Source organism: Balearica regulorum, chromosome 2 (assembly GCF_011004875.1).
Source record: "Balearica regulorum gibbericeps isolate bBalReg1 chromosome 2, bBalReg1.pri, whole genome shotgun sequence".
Classification (NCBI taxonomy): Eukaryota; Metazoa; Chordata; class Aves; order Gruiformes; family Gruidae; genus Balearica; species Balearica regulorum.
Window position 1 is genome coordinate 133,011,228 of NC_046185.1, and position 18,682 is coordinate 133,029,909.

An 18,682-nucleotide genomic window follows, 5' to 3' on the forward strand; every position below is an offset into this window, starting at 1 on the left:
CATTTAAAGACGTCTGTGTACACGGGGAAGTGGTAGTGAAGACTAGATTCAGATTATAAATGACAAGCATTTGACAGGTCTGCTAAGATACCAGGAAAATATGTTTATGCTTATATATTGCCTCAGGAACTGAGAACAATATGTGTTAGAGATGTTCCAAGACATAGTAAGTAAGGTAATTATATTGAAATACAGATCTTCAAAGAATACAGTGTTTAGAAATGGATTGTGTAAGATCATTCGCCCAGCCCCCAACTGAAAGTTAATTTCATTTTGATATTAAAAGCAACGCTGTTATGGAAAATCAACTATTTAAGGCATTTTGGACTGTTTTCTTATCTCAGTGAACCTTTTTAGCAACCTCTTCCCTTCTACAAATAAAATGCTCTCCTTTTCTCATTATCTAGTAATCCAGCCTTCAGCAGTTTGCTTCTGGTGAAACACCACAACACAGAATGATGAGCACGTATGACTAGAAGACCATATCACTTGGGAAAGGCCTCAATGTGAGTTTTCGTAACACAGAATTGCAGCTAGACTGAACAAGTGAAGGAACATTGATTTTGCAGAATTTTACACTTTCTAAGCTGCATCATGCAAAAGCAGAAACTGGAGCATAGTGCTTTATCTATGTTGGGGTTTTCATTTGATTAAGTAGTCAAAGACAGAGGGGTGGAGGAGCAAGCAGAAATTAATGTATCTTTACAGCAGGAGGGAGAAGAGTGAAAAGAGAAGGGGAAAAGGGAGTTAAATGCTACTTTTTCGTGCTAGAACCTTAGTTTTGCTGACCCTTGTGCATATCTGCCCTCTGGGGAGTGGTGGTACCAGTTCAATGTTTCAAGACCAACGGAAACAAAGGAGACAAAGACAGCATCAGCAATTGCATCTAAGGATTTTACATGGGACTGAGTAAAAGTTTCAACAAGGAGACCCAAGCAGATGGGTCTCATCTTGTTGCAGAGCTGTCTGTGGTTGAGTTTATAGTGAGACTCGTGCACTGGTAGCCATGTCCAGTAGGAAACTAAATGTGTCCAGCCCTGTTTGCTGGCTGTGAGGCCAACTGGCATGTAATGAGCTGCATCCGTGCTATTGAACCCACTAAAACAGGGGGCTGCTGCCAAACTCCCAGTGGGGAACAGTGCCTCTAGTGGTTCCCAGAATCTGGGGTTTGCCAGGGGCAAGACTCTGCTAGGACCTCCTGAACAGTGTAACAGTGTCAGCAGTTCAGTGCCAATGCCTGGGAACAGGCCATGGCACGTTTCATTCCACAGACATGACATGACATGTGCCTGTCTCCTGTGTCTTTCTAGTAAAGGCATGAATCCTGCTAAGGCAGTAAGCAGCTATACTGGACTGCCTATTTCAGACTAAGTGTTTACTACTTGGTTGTTTTGGTTCTTTAATTAAGCTTTTTTTGCCCTCTAGATTATGGATCTGATTAGTTTTACAGGTAGTTAACCTAGAAGTAAGAAAACCCAGAAAAGGAAGGGGTGTGAGTTATTCAGAAGAGTGTATTCTAGATCACAAGCAAAAACAGCAAGTGCTCAAAACTACCTCACTGATTTCTATAAAGGACTATTTTAATATTTCTAATTGCACCAAGCCCCCAAAAGTTACCATCCCATCTATGTGTGCTTTCACCCTACCCTCTGTTTTTTTATAACAACAAGAAAACCCCACCAAAGTACAGTTCAGATATGAGTCCTGTACGTAATCTAATAGTCAGTGTTAGACTAAAGGTTTAAACAATGCCTGGTTTGCTTTTCAGCAGAGGATTTCTCTCAGTGCTACTAGGGAAGAAAATTGCTTTGAAACTGCTGAAGTAAGCATTTAGTCCCTCCTGGTTCTCTGCTTGTCCTGTGCTTCTCTCAATAGGCTTGTATTGCTTGTATCTCCTGCAAGGAATGTGCACAGTTAGTTGCTGAAAGACGTTTAAATGAAAGTCCACGTTTAGCATGTGACCAGTCCATAAGAGAATTAACCATGTATTCATAACATATATTCTCTCTCCTCCTTCCCTCTTCAATCCCATCTAACGGTTAACAGCCATACATCAGTAGTGGTGACTAAGGCCTGGTTAATGAGAAGGCTCCATTGCTTAGTGGAGTACTGTTGCTCTGTGGAGGTGTTTCTCATCACCGACTGTAAAGGGTGAGCATTCTCTTGACTCAGGAGTCTTGGTGCAGTCAAAGTTTCATGAGAAATATCAAGGCTAATAATGCAGTAACATGTGCTTCTGCTAACTACTTTCCTGCATGCCCAGCACCTATTTCCCAAATAATTTGTCAATTATTTAATGAAGAATTTTGATGATTAATTCTTGGTCTGTCAGTAATTTGTAAATGCTTCTTGTAAGACTTTTAGAGTTAAATTAAATTTCTGTTTGTTAGGTTTTACTGCATATATAAATCATGTCATGCAGTTTGAGTTTGCTTACGGTTTACATGCAGTTCTCAGGCCTTCTAGTATTTCTATTTGTACTTATGAGTACAGAATGTAATTTTCTATGAAAGGCTTTAACATTTGCATATTTTCCAATGGTTTTGTGGCTTAAGCCAGTAATCTCATATTCTTGAATATTTGCGAACAACAATAAAAAAGAAACAAAAATATAGCTAATGCAAATTTAAGTTGTTGAGTTCGTTAATTTAAACAAATATTTTTTACACTTCCTTGAACTGTTTTTAATCCTAGAAACTAGCCACTTACTTGTAAAGGACAAAAGCCCCAATGGTGACAAACACTGCCAACAAACCAAGGAAGATAAAGACACCTTCTGTTGTTCTTGATGATGACCCTAGAGTTCAGAAAGTAGTTTGATTAAAAGTTAGCCTTGTTTTTTACAGTGAGGTAGATTTTCTAAAGAAAATGTCATCTTTACTTGATTGCTGTACCCATTGAAGTACTCTTACTACTTCTAATATGCTGAGCACTGGAGGTCAGTGACTTTGGCAGGAGGTGGTGCTTTTACATCCTAATCAGTTTAATTCTCAATTCCACCAGAGCGTGAGTTGGGCTTTGCCAGTTTTCTCGTATGAGCCATGCTCCTGAGACACATGGCTGCCCTTCCAGCATGGAAGGGAACGGAAGGTCTTGCTGGCACCCCACAAGGTGAGGCTAATTTGCTCCTGGGCAATTGCTATGCTAGGGAAATGTTTACACTGAGAGTATGAGAGATGCAGTCTCTTGATAAGCTTTAATGTTAGAATCAGCTTTAATTTTTTCTTAAGGATGATGGCCAGGGGAAAGGGGATAAAAAAGGAGTTTCTTAAATTTTATTGTTTGTTGCAGTCCTGTATGCTAAGATGGCAGCGTGTGGCTGACAGCTTGATGGACTTAGGGTCGTTTGCCTTATCCAAAAGCTGGGGGCTCTGCTTTTTTAACGTGCCTATTTTGGGAAATTAATTTTGGGTTCTGCCTGTAATTGGACTCTACCTTCTGATTTGCCATCAACCATTTTACTCACATCTACTCCTAATTCCATTGTATCTGATGGAAGGAGTGAAATCATTACAAGTATTTTTTTAAAATTTGTGTTAAATATCTTAACTTTCCAGTCCACAGGCTGTACCTTTGAGTTTACTGACACTGAGACACATTCTTCGTCCTCATATTAACAACAGTGTTTATACAATGAAGTAACCTAGAGGTGCATGTTGGCTTACCTTTCCAGTTATTAATTTACAATTGCTGTCTATGAAAATTGAGATATCAAATCAGGGTTTACCATTTGCTTGGTATATGTGCCTCATATTTCTCAGTTTGTTGATGCAATTGTTTGTGAAGGCTTAACCTCTTTCCTAGTTTACAAAATATTTTTGCCAAGACTGTAGGGATTTACCTTATTTTATGAATAAAGTAGGGCCTTGGACCAGTTTTTGCAAAGCGACACATACTGATGGAATGGGTCTAAATCATAGGACTGCAAACCATTCAAGAGCAGTTCAAGCAAGTTAAGAGTGGATGTTTTGTGCAATGCCTACATAACCCAGGCACAGTCCTGACAGATTTCAAGGGCTAGATGTTTAGGCACCAAATACTCAGGCACCAAATTGTAGGATTTTCAGAAATTCATAAATACTTGCCTTCTCTTGAAATGAGCGGAAAATTGTGGCACACGAGAAATGTTTCCAACATTAGATGGACTCCTCCAGAAAGTGACTCAAAGCAGCAACCTCTCTTAGATCCTAACTCAGGTTTGATTATAGTGGAAGTCCCAAAGTACAACTTAGCTTTGCCCTCTGGAGGAAGCCTAGGAAGACCAGCCTTGTTGGGCTAAAGTTAACCTCTGTGAATACGGTTTTGAAAAATCTACTGCATGCTTATTTTCATCTTTAGGAGCCAGAATGCACTTAGAGGTCAGGCATTGTGCTTTAGTCATCATTAACTCATTTCAGTACAGCTAAATTTATAGCTAGATTAAATAAAATCAGCCAAAAATACTGTGGCAAATGACCACAAAGGGTCAGTTGTTTGGCTGATAGTAATTAAAGAGTTCAAAAGAGTCACTAGTACATTGTGGTGCTGGAGCACATCCAAAGAAGGACAACGAAGCTGGTGAAGGTTCTAGAGAACAAGTCTTATGAGGAGCGGCTGAGGGAACTGGGGTTTTTAGTCTGGAGAAAAGGAGGCTGAGGGAGACCTTATCACTCTCTACCTGAAAGAAGGTTGTAGCCAGGTGGGTGTTGGGCTCTTCTCCCAAGTAACAAGTGATAGGAAAAGACGAAATGGCCTGAAGTTGTGCCGGGGGAGGTTTAGATTGGATATTACGAAAAATTTCTTCACTGAAAGGGTTGTCAATCATTGGAACAGGCTGCCCAGGGAAATGGTTGAGTCACCATCCCTGGAGGTATTTAAAAGATGTGTAGATGTGGTGCTTAGGGATATGGTTTAGTGGTGGGCTTGGCAGTGCTAAGTTAGCAGTTGGACTTGATGATCTTAATGGTCTTTTCCAACCAAAATGATTCTATGACATTGTAGTGGGAGGTCAGGAGGGCAATGGAGTTGGAGCAGAAAGACAGCATGATAATTTAGATTTCTGACTGAGGCTGAGTTTAATAGGTTCTGTCAAAGACTGCTTGGATAATCATGAGCAAGACACAGTGATACTCATCCAACCAAAGATAAACCTCCTGTTCTGAAATAGTCACCCTGGGCAGACTCTGTAGTCAATTAATGTTACACAGATCTTTCCAGAACCTGATTAATTTTATCCTCATGTAGAAATAGAAATCTAGTCAAGGTCAATGGGCTACAAAGAGGGCCCAGGGCAGCCAGCTCAGCTGCAGACATGATTCTCTCTCAAGTGAGCTGAATTCCTCTGTTTCTCCATGTGTGGAGTAGGCTGGCTGGCATGTGCCCCACCTGCTTTTCTGCCCGACAGAGTTATTCCGAGGGAAAAATACATTATGGCTTAAGAACTGTTCATATTCTGTGATATTGAAGGATTTGTATAATTACCGTACTCATTGGATTGTAAACATAAATCAAACCAAGTTCTAACATCTAAAATTCCCATAGGGAAAGAATCGTCTCTATCTTTGCATGGACTCTCATGCAAGCTGGCACAGTCTCAGCTGAGGCCTCCAAGCGTAATAAAACCCCATTTAAATTCCTGTGCTCTTCCTCCCTGCAGGGACATGACCACAGAGGGAAGCTATTCACAGACGACCTGCAGCTGCTCTATGTGGACTCACCTCCATTTACCGAAATCAGCGCGCTCGCAAGGGCTTGACTTGTGTCATCCCCCAAGGTGATATTTATACAGTATGTTCCAGGTTCTTCAAAAGCTCTCCTGATGGTGAGTAAGCATTCATCAGTGATGATGATGGGGTTGCATACCACACTCTTGGACACCTGGCATGTGGGGTCAGACACTACTGTGCAGACATCTGTGGGGAGACTGGGATGGGAAGAGAGAACACATTGCATCTGTGAAGTCCTATTAGCCCAGTTTGTAGATACATTGCACTGATGCCCCAGTTTTATGCTGGCGTCTGTTTACTGAAGTCAGTGGCACTATAGTGATTTAAGAGTACATACCTATACATTTTATATATACATACATGCAGAGTTTATATAAAATGCATATATACAATCTATAAAATTATCTGCTTGTTTTACATATCATTTAACATTTTATGGTGATCACAGAATTACCCACCTCAATTCAGCTTATAAAGTCTGTTACCTTTAATACACATCATTAAGAAAGGAATGCAGATTCTTATATGTAGTATCATGTGCCGAAAAAGTAAATGCTAATTTAAGAGAAGTTAACTGTTTTCCAGTTGCATTACCAAGACGATTCTTGTACTTCTCAGTCCTCTCAATTCTAATCCCCTTCTAGGAGCTAGGAATGTTAGTGCAATGCTTTCCTATCCAAGAAATTGCTTGGACACACCCATTTAAGTGTCAAAAATCATAGCCAAAAAGAAAGGATTTCCTTCCAATTTCAGTAGACTGCTTCCCATTTTACAGTAAGTGCTGAAATCTTGTCTTGGCGAGGAAATATAGAATTGTTTCTCCCCACTATCTAGTTCTCTTATTTTTACTGAGGCTTAACATTTGTTCTGAATCCTAAAAGCCTGGCAGTAACCTCTGTTGCCATAGTTTACAAATGAGACTTGCATTATCTTTAGTTCCAGTCAAGAAATAGAAACATTGCAGTTCCCGACTTTTGTTCGTGGAGCTGCATCTAAGTCCAAACAGCGTTCCAGCACCTAATTATTTTTAAAGAGGGAAGATTGACAGTTTCATTCACACACTTACCTCCCTTGGCAGGTAACAACAAAGTCAACCAGTGAGTTTTCAGCTTGACTTTCTGTCATCTGGATGCTTGTCATCTGAATAATATTTACCTCAAGGATTCCCTCTGGGAGAGGAAGCAGATGTCAGTGGTAGGACACATGACAAGCTCTGAAGTCTGTGTGTACAGAACCTCAAGCATTTGGCTGATGCTCAGTTCAGGTCTTGTTTCCCACAACCTCCTCCCTCCCTCAGCATTCCTCTTGAAGGATTTCAAAGCTGAGAAATTTTCCAGTGCTTTCCCTGTGAGGCTGCTCCTTTCTGCTCTGTTTTCTTTTTCCATTATTATTATTTACTTATTTATTTTACTAAATCACTTCCCCATCCCACTACCCATGACTTCTGTGCATGCCAAGGTCAATTCAACCTTATGTGACCCGCCAAGGCCAGTATGCTTCAGGTGTGGCAGGTTCAGAGGCTGATGACCCAGAAAGCAGTGATAGCCATTTTCCAGCCAGCCATCAGCAGGCATCCAGACCAAGGCCTAGCCTCACATGTCTGAAACCAAGAAGCCATAACCTCTGCCGCTAGGTCCTGCCAGAGCGCGTAAAGGAACCAAAGTCAGCCAGTTAGCTGTCTGTATATTAATCTTTAAAAATGTCAGCTAAGTCCAAGAGAAGGATCTTGTTGTGGGTTTCACATATTTGATAAAAAGGAGCCTAAATAAACATTATCTCTACAATACGTTGTTGTACATTATTAACCCCATTCCTCCGTTCAGGTGTTGACCCACGTCCTTACCTACAACAGAGATACCAGCTCTATAGTATCCATTTCTGTAAATATGGCAACCTCCATTGGGATTGTCTTCCATGAACTCGACAGCAGCAGAAGAGTCTGAATTAGAAGATGCTCCAGTCATTACTGTTGAGGGAGAAAGAACAGATGTGCAGCTTTAGAACAAGTTCTGCTTAGCGGTATTCTGAACATGGCCATGTGTTTCAACTGCATTCATTACACAGGTCCTTAGTGACTTTGGTTTGCAGCTGTGCAGTCATGTATGTATCTGTATGGGATCATGGTAATAAGCCTTAAAGAAAACACACATGCCCGCTGTAGAACTCTGGTGTGGCCTGAGTAGCCGCCTTGCTAGTCACCCATCTCTGTGAAATAATAGGGAGACTGCAAGGTTTGATATAATTAAACATTCCTTTAAAATTCCCAAATCAATCATAGAAGAAATCTGAAGGCCAATAAAAGGTTTTACATGCTCTTTAAAAAGAGGTATTTTCCCATTGCTCTACATTACAGCTAGTGGGAAAATGAAGAGGTGAAGTAGTGAAAATTATATCTTTCCTTTTCACTCAACGTTTTGGTAAAAGCACGTGTTAAAATTCTGAAATTTGAAAAATATAGCCACATTTACAATTTCATAGTAGTAGTATTATAGCTACCCAGGCTGAAACTGCAGGCCTTTTGTAAACCTTAAAACCCTCTGAGGTGATAAACCAATGCTGAACATAATGAAAGTTATTCTGAAATATGATAGTGCATAAATTTATAGTGGGAAAGCCATTCTGGGTTAATGCCATGTAGAAATCCCATATTTTTGGAATATGAGTAAGTTTTTGGTTTTTTTTTTTTTAGTTCAATCCAATCTCATTTAATTTTAGGTGGAAGTTAATGCAAACCAGAAAGGAACTGGCTATAAGAGTGTTCTGAAATACTGCTTGCTCACTTAAAATTTACATCTTATCTCAGAAGATGACCCTGAGTATGCAAGGCTAAAACCCCTTGACCTGGTGTGATAGAGGGTATAAAACCAAATTTATATGTATGGCATGTCCACCTGAAGACCTCTACGTGCTGTCACTGTGGTGGTAGAACTGGTTGTGTAATGTGTAAAATGTGTAAGTGCTGCCTACCATAGAATCATAGAAAAGTTTATGCTTATTGATTCTGTCTCTAAACCAATTTACAGAGGGTTTGCAGAGCCTTGCAGCTCTTTCATTGGTGATAGTCAAACTTTTAAAGATATGAACTTAAAATATCAGAATGTAGAGTTTTAGCATAGCTCCTGATATCGCTGCTGTTTGATAAACTCTTACCTGCTGAAGTGGGCAGTGGTGCAGTGGGTGTAACTGGCCCACAAGGTACAGGTATAATGGCTTGGACAGTTAAATTCAGAGTGAAGTTTCCTTGCAGAGTATAGGTATGAGATGTAGTGGAACTGCTGGCTACAAATAAGCCACTTCCATCTCCGAAGTTCCATTTGTAAGAGATGGCAGAATTATTAAGATAGTAGCTGGGATCATGGATCTTCACATCAAATGTGATTGGTGAGTCTTTGATGAAAATGGAGTCTGAGATGTTGCGGTCATGTTTTTGGAACATACTCACAAGTATTGGAATTTTGTCTGGAGGGGAGGGGAAAAAAAAAAGTAAACAAATAAAGCATACATACCTGGTTGCAAGCAACAAACAGATCTAAAGTCCCTGAACAGCAACAATCAGAATGTGAGACATTAATATCTTTAACATGGGTTTCTACTTTAATTTGATTTACTGATCTGAGGAGTGAATATCAGTAGGAAACAGTTGCCCAGAAAAGTATGGGGAGAAATGAGGAATGACAGGCATTTGTGGAAGATTGCATTTCCTCTCATGAATCACTTTTCGTTACAAAGTAGAGGTGTCACAACTGAGCTAGATACAAAGGTGAATTACACTACTCAGGACAATTTACCAGAGATTCCACATTCATATTAAAAACTGTTCTCAGGCCAATGTCGTCTTTTTGTGCCAGATGATGCTTGTGCTGAATTCTTCTAACACCTAAACAACAAATACCCCCAGTATTTTATTAGTTTATTCCAGCACGCTTACCTGTGACAACATAAATGGCGCTTGCTCTTGCAATTGGAACATATGCTGAGTGTCCTCTCCTGTAAATGGATACTGTCATCACGTGTTTGCCAAGAGTGATATTTGCTGTATTGACTGAAAACATCACTGAATATCCTCCAGTTCTTTGGTAGTACTGACCTGAAACAGAACACGAACTTATGTTTTCCCCTTCAGCCTAGCTACAAGTTGTTTTAAGAGAAGCAATATATCTGTGAATCTTGGATTCTCTAAATCAAAATGAATAGTTTAGAATTGTCTTTCTGGCAGGTTATTTTGGAGGGCTGGGTACTTTTACAATGTGCTTACTCCCATTATTTCTGTGTTTTTTCGAAAGCATCAGAAAGATGTCCCAAATTTCAGTAGTCTAAGAAAACTTTGCCAAGGCATCTACATATTTCCAAAGTAATTACATTACATTAAATCATTAGGATTATGTAGTGGATGGTGTTACCTCTTAGGCATTTTAAGTGATCTTGTGTTTGTATACTTCCAGTGTGGTGAGAAGATATAATACCTCTTGCTTCATACCCTAGAGTCCTTTGGATACATTTGCTTATTTGTAACAACTGATTGAGGTAGGTAAATAGTATCACCTCTATGTGAAATTTGGGACATTATTATTACTCATGCTGATACTGATGATAATACTAATTTAGCCAAGCTAACTTAAATACTAAATTTAGTATGTAGCCGATGTCAGGAGTGGCTCAACTGTTACATATTCAGGAGCTGGAAAAACACTGAAAATCAGCGTCTGTGACCAGATCAGTACCAGTGGCAGTTTCGCCTCCCCAGAGGCAAGAAGTGCTGCACCATTAAACTGATCTGAAGATATACAGCACTACGGTCTCTCTTAAATTTAAGAATCTGAAGTGGCAGTGAACAGTCAACAAATCATCTGACTGACCTGCTCAGACCCTCTATTTTCCTAGAAAAGCACCTTGAGTACTACTGAAAGGAAATTAATTTTCTTCAGTGGTAGTATTGTGAATGCACATTTAAAGAGAATCTCCTGGCAATCCATGATTTCCAGTCCAAGCAGCTAATGGCCTCTCTGGAAAGCAATGAATGAATTTGGGATCTCCACTCAAGAGCATGGAATCCTTTTTAAAGCAATTTTATTAAAACATACTCGACAAATGAGTTAGTGTACAGAGTGAATATAAACTCTGCAGCATCAGCCAAACCAAGGGATGTGTTGCAGTACTAACCAAACGTGTGAAACACATAGACAAAGTTCCTTCTCCTCCAGCCAGGATAATGAGGGAAAGGTCTCCCATCTGGGAATACATTATGGCTATGGTTTCCTGTGCAGTTTTCCCAGCCACAATTGTCGATCCATTCAGTCCAGTTGTAGACATAGACTTGCTGATCCTGGGAAGCTGGAGGATCTAAGTGTAGAAATAGGACATGTTCCCGGTCAACTGAGAAATGTGCAGAAAGTCAGGAAATAGGAGGCAGACACCCCAGGTTATGGTTATTGCCCTTAAACAACAGGTTAAGTGGGGTAATTTTAGACTGACATTTGATTTTTCTAAGCTTGTGCTTTGGTTTTTAATGTAAACACCAAACTGTTCTGGCTTGGCATTATTTTATTCAGAAGCTTAAAAAAATTTTACTGTCTCATGGGCCAGGCACAATTTAAAATTGCTTGCCCAAAACTTGCTGTCAACTACACAGGATGCCACTGTTTCACTGGAGTTAGTGGGGCTACCTGAACATTTGGCAAACAGAATCTAAAGTTTTAAGTAGAAATAGCAGCCGTGGAAGCACTGTGAGGAAGTGACTTTGTTTCTTTTGTCAGAAAAGTTTTCTATGGCAGCTTTAAATAACTTAGACACTAATTTCAGTTCCTTTCTGAATAAAAGTTTCTTTCCCCAAACAGCACAACAGATATTAAGTAGAGAATGGATATCAGCAGTTAACAAAACATTAGACAGTCAGAAAGTAGAACTCAGGCTGACAAAAAGTTTGCTGATATGCCTTGAAATGAAAATTGTTGAACATTTATGAATTCTTAGGAAGAAAGGTACAACAGCATGTTTCACTCTAGATCTGGCAGCTTCAAACATTGGAATTATGATAAATTTTTTGCTCCATGTAACTAAATAAGATGAAAAAAGGTGATTCTTTGATGAAAAAATTGCTTGATTTTTAAATTATTTATTTTCTTGTTTGTTTTTAGTTCTTAAAATGTGGGAATATGATATTTACTCTTGAGGGTTTTTTTCAAGATGCAGATGTGGTTAGTGAGTTCTATAATTCCTAATTAAAAAAATAATCTCAATTTAATAAATTGACAGCTTTATATATTGGGAAGAAAACAGTGTGTGCAACCTTGTGACTGAGCTGAAAAGCAGTCATGGTTTTGTTAGGAAGCCAAATTAACATCACTGTTTTCGGAAGACAATTTTATAGTGAAGGCAAATCCTAAATTACCTGTTCACTACATATAGCAGGTACAGAACAGTAAAAATACCACACTGATCTTCTGAGGAAAGAAACCGGTGTGGCACAGGTTAGACACAAGTGTAGTTATCCGTTAAAAGCAACGTGGCTGTTGCTCATAGGGTGTGGCTCTGATGTTCGCACCAGCACCATGGTCAGACATGTGCAGGGAGATTGCCGTTACCTACCCTGTGTACAGTTTCTCTCATATATTATGTTGCCATCATTATCTTCTTTCTGGCACTTGGGAAACTGGAGCATCACAGCAAAAGTCACATTGGATCCTACCAGTGCTGGGCTATCAGTGTCCAGTTTGGCTGTCACCCTTCCACCTGTAGAAAAGAACATTGGTCTTCACTGCTGTAAAGGATGTATCAGAGCAGCAGCTACCTTCAACTGTGCACTGTTTACAGTAGAAATGCTTTACTGATACCTCTGTTTCCAAGGGGGTTTGTGCTCCTAAGTCACTTGCACTTTTATCAAAACCCCAACTTAGAACAATCAGAGAGACTCATCATATCCCCCCACATCACTTACTGGTCTGTCATTCATCTCCTTCTTAGAACTAAAAATAGGGGTTTTCACCCACAAGGGTCAATATGTTCCAAAGGAGAATATTTTTGTTTCTCCCTGGGGATGCAGCCTTTAGACCTCAGCTCAGACCAGGTGATAATAAACAGGGTCTTCACCAACGTTGTCAAACTGAAGCCCACAATTCCCTACTGAGGTAGCAGTAAAAGCTGCCTGTCCTCTAGGGCATGTTTCAAACAATGGATTGTTCTAGTACCCTGGTCATCAATACTTAATAAGTATTAGTGTCTGAGGCTATGAGTCATGGGAAAGCATTTACTGTAGCAATTCACTGTTCTGCTTCATCAGACTACGTACTGGGAATAGTATCAAAGCCAATCATCTCTAATTTGCTATTCCTTGCAGCAGTGGTGGATATTGCACCTATGAAAAAGTGCTATAGCACCTGCACTCTTCAATGAGGTGGATTTTCTGGCTAATTTTCTCAGTGTCTTTGAAATGCATATGTGTGATCACCTTTCCAGCAGTCCTTCCATCTGGGATCTCCATCTTCCCAGAAAGGATAAAGGTTTTCGTTCCATTTATTTTGATCACTAGACCAGCCTTGTAGCTTCTTGTGGGAAGTGACAGGAGAACTTCTTCCATGGCTCAGCACATCTTGAAACCCTGGAAAGAAAAATGAACATGCAAAGTAATAGCATTTTCCCTACCACCCTATAAAGACATTGCTCTTGTGCTGAACAGCCTTCTTATTACGACTATATTCTTGTACTCATAAGAAAACTCTTCACCAGTAGAAAATCATGGAATTTTATCATCACAGCTATAAACACTTACATCAACCATACCCATCATAAAGGCAATTCCACCACGGACTGACATTTTTCTGCTTCCACTATTGCAAGCTTTCCAGAGAAAGAATAAAAAGGTTTACAACATTTTGACCACATCAGAGCAATTGTTTGTATGCATGGGCATAACCTTGCAACAGTCAGACTAGTTATACAGAAGTTGCTTGATTCCCGACTGCTTTGTGCTTGCCTGGTAATAATCTATGAGTAAAAGGCTAACAAGATAAATTCACTCTGTGTCTGAGTTGTGCTCTGGTAAAACTTATGCCAGGAATTAATTTTGACCTAGTGAAGCTTCTTTGGTGAGTTGGCTAGTGGTTTTGGTTGGAGGGGTGGAACCAATTCTAACAGAAGCTGGTATTTCCAGAAAAGGAAATTTAGAGCTGAATAGTAAATTCAATGTGTTTATAATAGAACAAAAAACCATATTAGCTTCATGCCTATTACTTTAAAATGGCTCAGATATTTAATAACTTTAATTACTCTCATATTACTACAAATGATGGTCTCAAACTTTTCCCAGGCCTTCTAGGATCCCTCTTTCTGTCACAAAGTACACATAATGAAAAGCAAAGTAAATATCCGAGTAACCTGTAGGAACATGTCAACCACTGTAGGATGCCATAAAAATATATTTGTAAGTAGGCTCATAAGCAGAGTTCCATTAAAGCCTGGGGGCTTTAAACAACTCATGTTAATCAGGTAACTGCTGGGTGTGCCATTCTGCCACAACATCAAGGGAGTTAGGATTTCTGCTTTTTGTGGCTTTATTTTAAAGGTAGCTGATGCTGAACGCTTCTGAGATTTATACCCAAGTGCAACAAAGTGCTGGATGACTTCATGGAAAATGGAGAGATCTGTAGGAAGGGCAAGAATGGCCCTGTGTGCTGTAATTCTCCAAGTTTTGGAAAAGGAACAGAGCAAGTGTAGCCAGTCTAAGCATGGTCTTTATGGGCATGTAACACCTAATTTTACTGCAAGGAGAACCAGAGAAACAGCACTGAAGAAGAGGCAGAGCTGCTTTTCTCGTGATCTTTTATTGCCCAGTGAGATTTTTGCTGGGCAGGAAGGACATCCCTTGGCCAGTCCCATCTCAATGGTCACCTTGAACTGATGCTGACAGCTCTCTCCTGTCTTGAGGACTGAAAGGTTTGAGGAAAAGAACAGATTTTGAACTCAGAGACATATTCTCCCATGGTCTTTTGCCTTACAGGAACTCCCCACAGTCTCACTTAAATCACTTGAATCAAGTCTTTTTTGCAGATTTAATATATTTTGATGTGAGCAAAGCATAACATCATGACTGGTATTTACTTAATGGCCTGTATCACATGCTGTATTTTTTTCAGTCTTTGTCAGAGAAGAGTTGGGTAATGATGTCCTTCAGAAACTTTTCTCGGGAAAACAACACATTAGCAACTATAAAAGTATTTCACAAAGGCTTATCAAGTTCAATTACATTTTAGGTCATTAAAATTAACGTGTCATCTTATTTGAAAGTAAGTGGCTAAGGATTTTTCATAATTTCTTTTTACTATTTCTTTGATTTTATCTAAAAAATATTTAATGAATAAAAATGTTTTGATTCTGTCAGATCAAAACATTTCAATCATTGTTTTTTTTCCCAAATGCTTGATTCATCAAAAAGAGCTGGAGCACTTTTAATTTTATAAATGCTTTTAATTTTGAATTTTCAATAACAGTCCTTGATTTCAGAAGTCATTTTCTTGTCCAGCTTTGGTAATAACTGTGGTCACTGCTTCTAAATCACAAGCTCCTTAGGCATTTCTCTGCCTCCCTGATGTGCTTTGTTTATTTCAATCGAATATAAAACATTTCACAAGCTTCAGGACAAGACAAAGACATTTTTTCAGATGAGCAAAGACTTCAGCACTAGTTCCTCTAACACATGGAACTGAAGATTTTAAGTTGCTGAATTTAAAGGAACAAAAAGCTTTAATGTATTTCTTTAACAATGATAAACACTCAAGAACAGATGTTGGTCATAATCAAAATTAGAGTAATTCAGTTCAAAACAGAGAAATATTACAGTCCAAGGAAATCATTACTGTAATAGTTTTGGTGAGGTGATCATAGGAGAAAGATCTTATATCTGATTGACTTCTTTCTCGTTATGGTTTTCATTTTGGTAGAAAATGTAGCTAAGACAAAAAGTTCAGCATTTCCTGTGATAGTGTGTTAGCTATGAAAGAGAGAACAAAAGCCGATGTTAGAACAACAGCAATAAAAAGATGACCTAGCTAAAGAGGATGCAAGTGTATTAGAAGTAAAAAGGCTGATGTTATGGCCAAGCTAAAGAGACAGAAAATAATGTAAATTTTCTGAAGTTACATACAGAAACATAATAAAGCAGGACAAAAAAAGAATTTGAGGAACAACTTGCAAAAACATAAACCCTCTTGATTAATCTTTTTTTCAAATGCAAAAGTAGTGGAAAGCTTGCCAGAAAGTCTGTAGGGCCGAAAGATGATGTACATACAAAAGAAGCATTCAGGGAAGATAAAGGGATAGCACGAAAGTCAAATATGTTACTTTACATTTTCATTCGCAATGGAGGAGCATAAGAGGTTTGTTTCTGTGCTAGAATTTTTCTTTACAATGATGGAAAATCTCTCTCAAAATGAAGTGTTGGCACAAAAAAAAATTATAGAACAAATCAACAAAATGAAGACATTATCTAGATAGGATGGCTCAAAAAGTATGGAAGTTATTCAAAAGTGAAATAAGTGAGCTATTAACCATAGCATGTAACATCTTGCTTAAAACTGCTTCAGTAGCCAAGAAACAAAAGTTGGCAAATGTGATGACAGTTTTTGAAAACACTTCCAGGAAAGATTTAGAGGATTACAAAAAATTTGAGGCTTAAATTGGAGAAGCTGGTACAAACAGCAGTGAAGAACAGAATTAGCAGATACAGTGGATTAATATGATATGCCGTACAAAAAGCACATTCCTCACAAATATATTTGAGTTTCACTGAGGGAACCAGAGAGCATGGAAACAAGGCTAACCTGCTTGTTATAGTCTGCTTGAGCTCCAGACAGCATTTGATGAGGTCCCTCGCTAAAGGCATATAAAGGCACTAAGTTACTGTGGGATAAGAATGAAGGATTTCACATGAACAAATAATTGGTTAGGATGTATGAACCAAAAAGTTATGAAGTGGCCAGTTTTCTCAATTGTTTAAATAATTTAAAATGTTCGTAATCTGGAAAACACATAAACAGTAAAGTTCTTTAATCTGCTGAAGACAGCGTCTTAAAGTAGTAGAGGGGAGTACTGTACAAGACTCAATGACTCAAGAACAAAACCATTAAATTCAGCCTAGTTAAATGTAACTTTACTTACAGAACAAGGGGCTTTAAACTAGCTATTGCCATTCAGAAATGAGATCTCATAGCTTTACGGTTTTGAATGCAGTGCTCATTGGTAGTTGAAAAAAACTAGGAAAAGGCTCGACAGAAAACAAAGATGAAAATGTCATCACAGCATTGTATAATGTGTGTTCTTGTCTTGAATACTGTATGCTGCTCTGTTCGCTGCAGCTCAAGCAGGGTCTAAGAGAACTGAAGAAAATACAGTGAAAGGTGGCAAGGATGCTACAAAGGGATAGAATTGTTTCTGTATGAGGAACAGCTAAGTAGGCTGTGTCTTCAGCCTGGAGAAGGGGTGACATAGGAGAACGTAAAAACAGAATCACGAATGGCGTGGAGGAAGAAGCACTTTGTCACTGTTTCTGAAAGTACAAAAGTTAAGGAGAATCGAAACCAGAAGGTTACACGTTCTAAGAGCACAAAAGATATTTCTTCATGTAAGGCACAGTTAAGATGTGAAATTTCTTGCTGGCAGGATGTTGTGTGTACCAAAAATTTACATGGGTTGCAATCAAAACCCAAGTGCTTGAATGGATAGAAGAAAAATCCAGTAAAAGCTATTAAATGTAACGACTTCATCTGACAGAGGCAGTTCTGGTGTTATAAATCATCAGAGGCTAGGAAAGCGTCCTGAGTAAATACCAGTATACACTTGCCCAGTTATACATCCATTACTGTTTCCCATTGGAGACAGGTACAAGGCTAGATAGATGTCAGCTGGACTTCAGCTTTAAGGTCTTCAGTTTCCTTACTGTAGATTCTGGAATTTGAGCCTAAAATTCCATTTCTGGTTTCCCGGCACGTAGCTCAGGGAGTCAGCCCAAGATTTAAGTCAGTCTGGGAACCCAGAAAGAAGGAGAGGACCAGCTCAGTGCCTGCCCACCATGGCTTGAGGATCTAATTCCTTGACTGTGCTCCCTGAGGTTGGGGATCCACAGGGCTGGGTGTCCTGGCAGGGAGCGCTGCCCCTGATGTGGCCTCTCCCAGCCACAGGTGAGCTGAGCAAATTGGGAGAATTCTGCAACTGTCTTTTCAGCCATGCTTAAGCTGGGGAAATATGGTTAGAAATTTGTTTAAATGAGCCAAGGCTTAGCTCCGGTCAGCTCTGCGTACCTGTGGAGCGCCAGAAATAGAAAACTGAACAGCTCTCAGCATATTTTTCAGTTTAGGTGACAATTCTACCCAGAGCCAAGCAACCCTGAAGCCAGCTGTTGCCTGCTGGCTCTCAAGCACAGCTCCAGCAAACGCTGCATGTGCAAGGAGCAGCTGTTTTTATTGCACTGGTTTGGGACATCGAACCCGTGGAGGCAGGTAGAGAGAATGGGGTGAAGGAAGCACTCACGTATGGTGGCAGCACACAGCACCGCTTCAGCCAGGAGCAGGAATCCAAGGTGGCAGAGAACACCGCTCATGGTGCCGGAGTCCCCGTGTCGGCTCAGTGCACGCAGAGGAGCAGGGAGTGCCCGGTGCCTGCACACAGTTACTCTTCCAGTCCCCACTGAGAAGTGAGAATGAAGTTTCTCCACTGCTTTGCTTTCCGATTAAATGAAGGGCCCCAGGACTCATCATGTGATGGAATTAAGCAGAGATGCATGATTTTGTCTTCAGCTTCTTTCAGCTCATGTGCTTATGACTCACTCCCTTTGCTTTCAGCATTCCCTGGGATTTCTGAGAGACCTGTTTAGAGCCACACCATTTACCTCGCAGGCGTTTTTATACCAGTTTTGCGCTATGATCAATTTTTGTATTTAATTTGTTTTTAAATTAGGAACATTTCTTTCCAGAAATCCAAAATAACTCTTG

General features: G+C 39.6%; 1 protein-coding gene and 1 long non-coding RNA gene across 2 annotated transcripts; one reads left to right on the forward strand and one right to left on the reverse strand.

Annotated features, from left to right (window-relative positions):
- The first annotated feature begins 298 nt into the window (after positions 1 to 298).
- LOC142600560 (uncharacterized) lies at positions 299 to 8,920 on the forward strand. Its single transcript, XR_012834107.1, has 6 exons — positions 299 to 506; positions 2,047 to 2,151; positions 5,636 to 5,800; positions 6,784 to 6,899; positions 7,529 to 7,724; positions 8,421 to 8,920. It is a non-coding gene; the product is annotated as an uncharacterized LOC142600560 (long non-coding RNA).
- GPNMB (glycoprotein nmb) lies at positions 1,497 to 18,468 on the reverse strand. Its single transcript, XM_010301664.2, has 11 exons — positions 18,222 to 18,468; positions 13,150 to 13,299; positions 12,291 to 12,434; positions 10,866 to 11,045; positions 9,634 to 9,792; positions 8,856 to 9,164; positions 7,549 to 7,671; positions 6,772 to 6,874; positions 5,697 to 5,902; positions 2,710 to 2,797; positions 1,497 to 1,895 (listed from the first exon to the last, which is right to left on the reverse strand). Exons 1-11 carry the CDS (start codon positions 18,289 to 18,291, stop codon positions 1,742 to 1,744), a joined length of 1,686 nt encoding a protein of 561 aa, XP_010299966.2. The 5' UTR covers positions 18,292 to 18,468; the 3' UTR covers positions 1,497 to 1,741.
- Between the last annotated feature and the right edge of the window lie 214 nt (positions 18,469 to 18,682).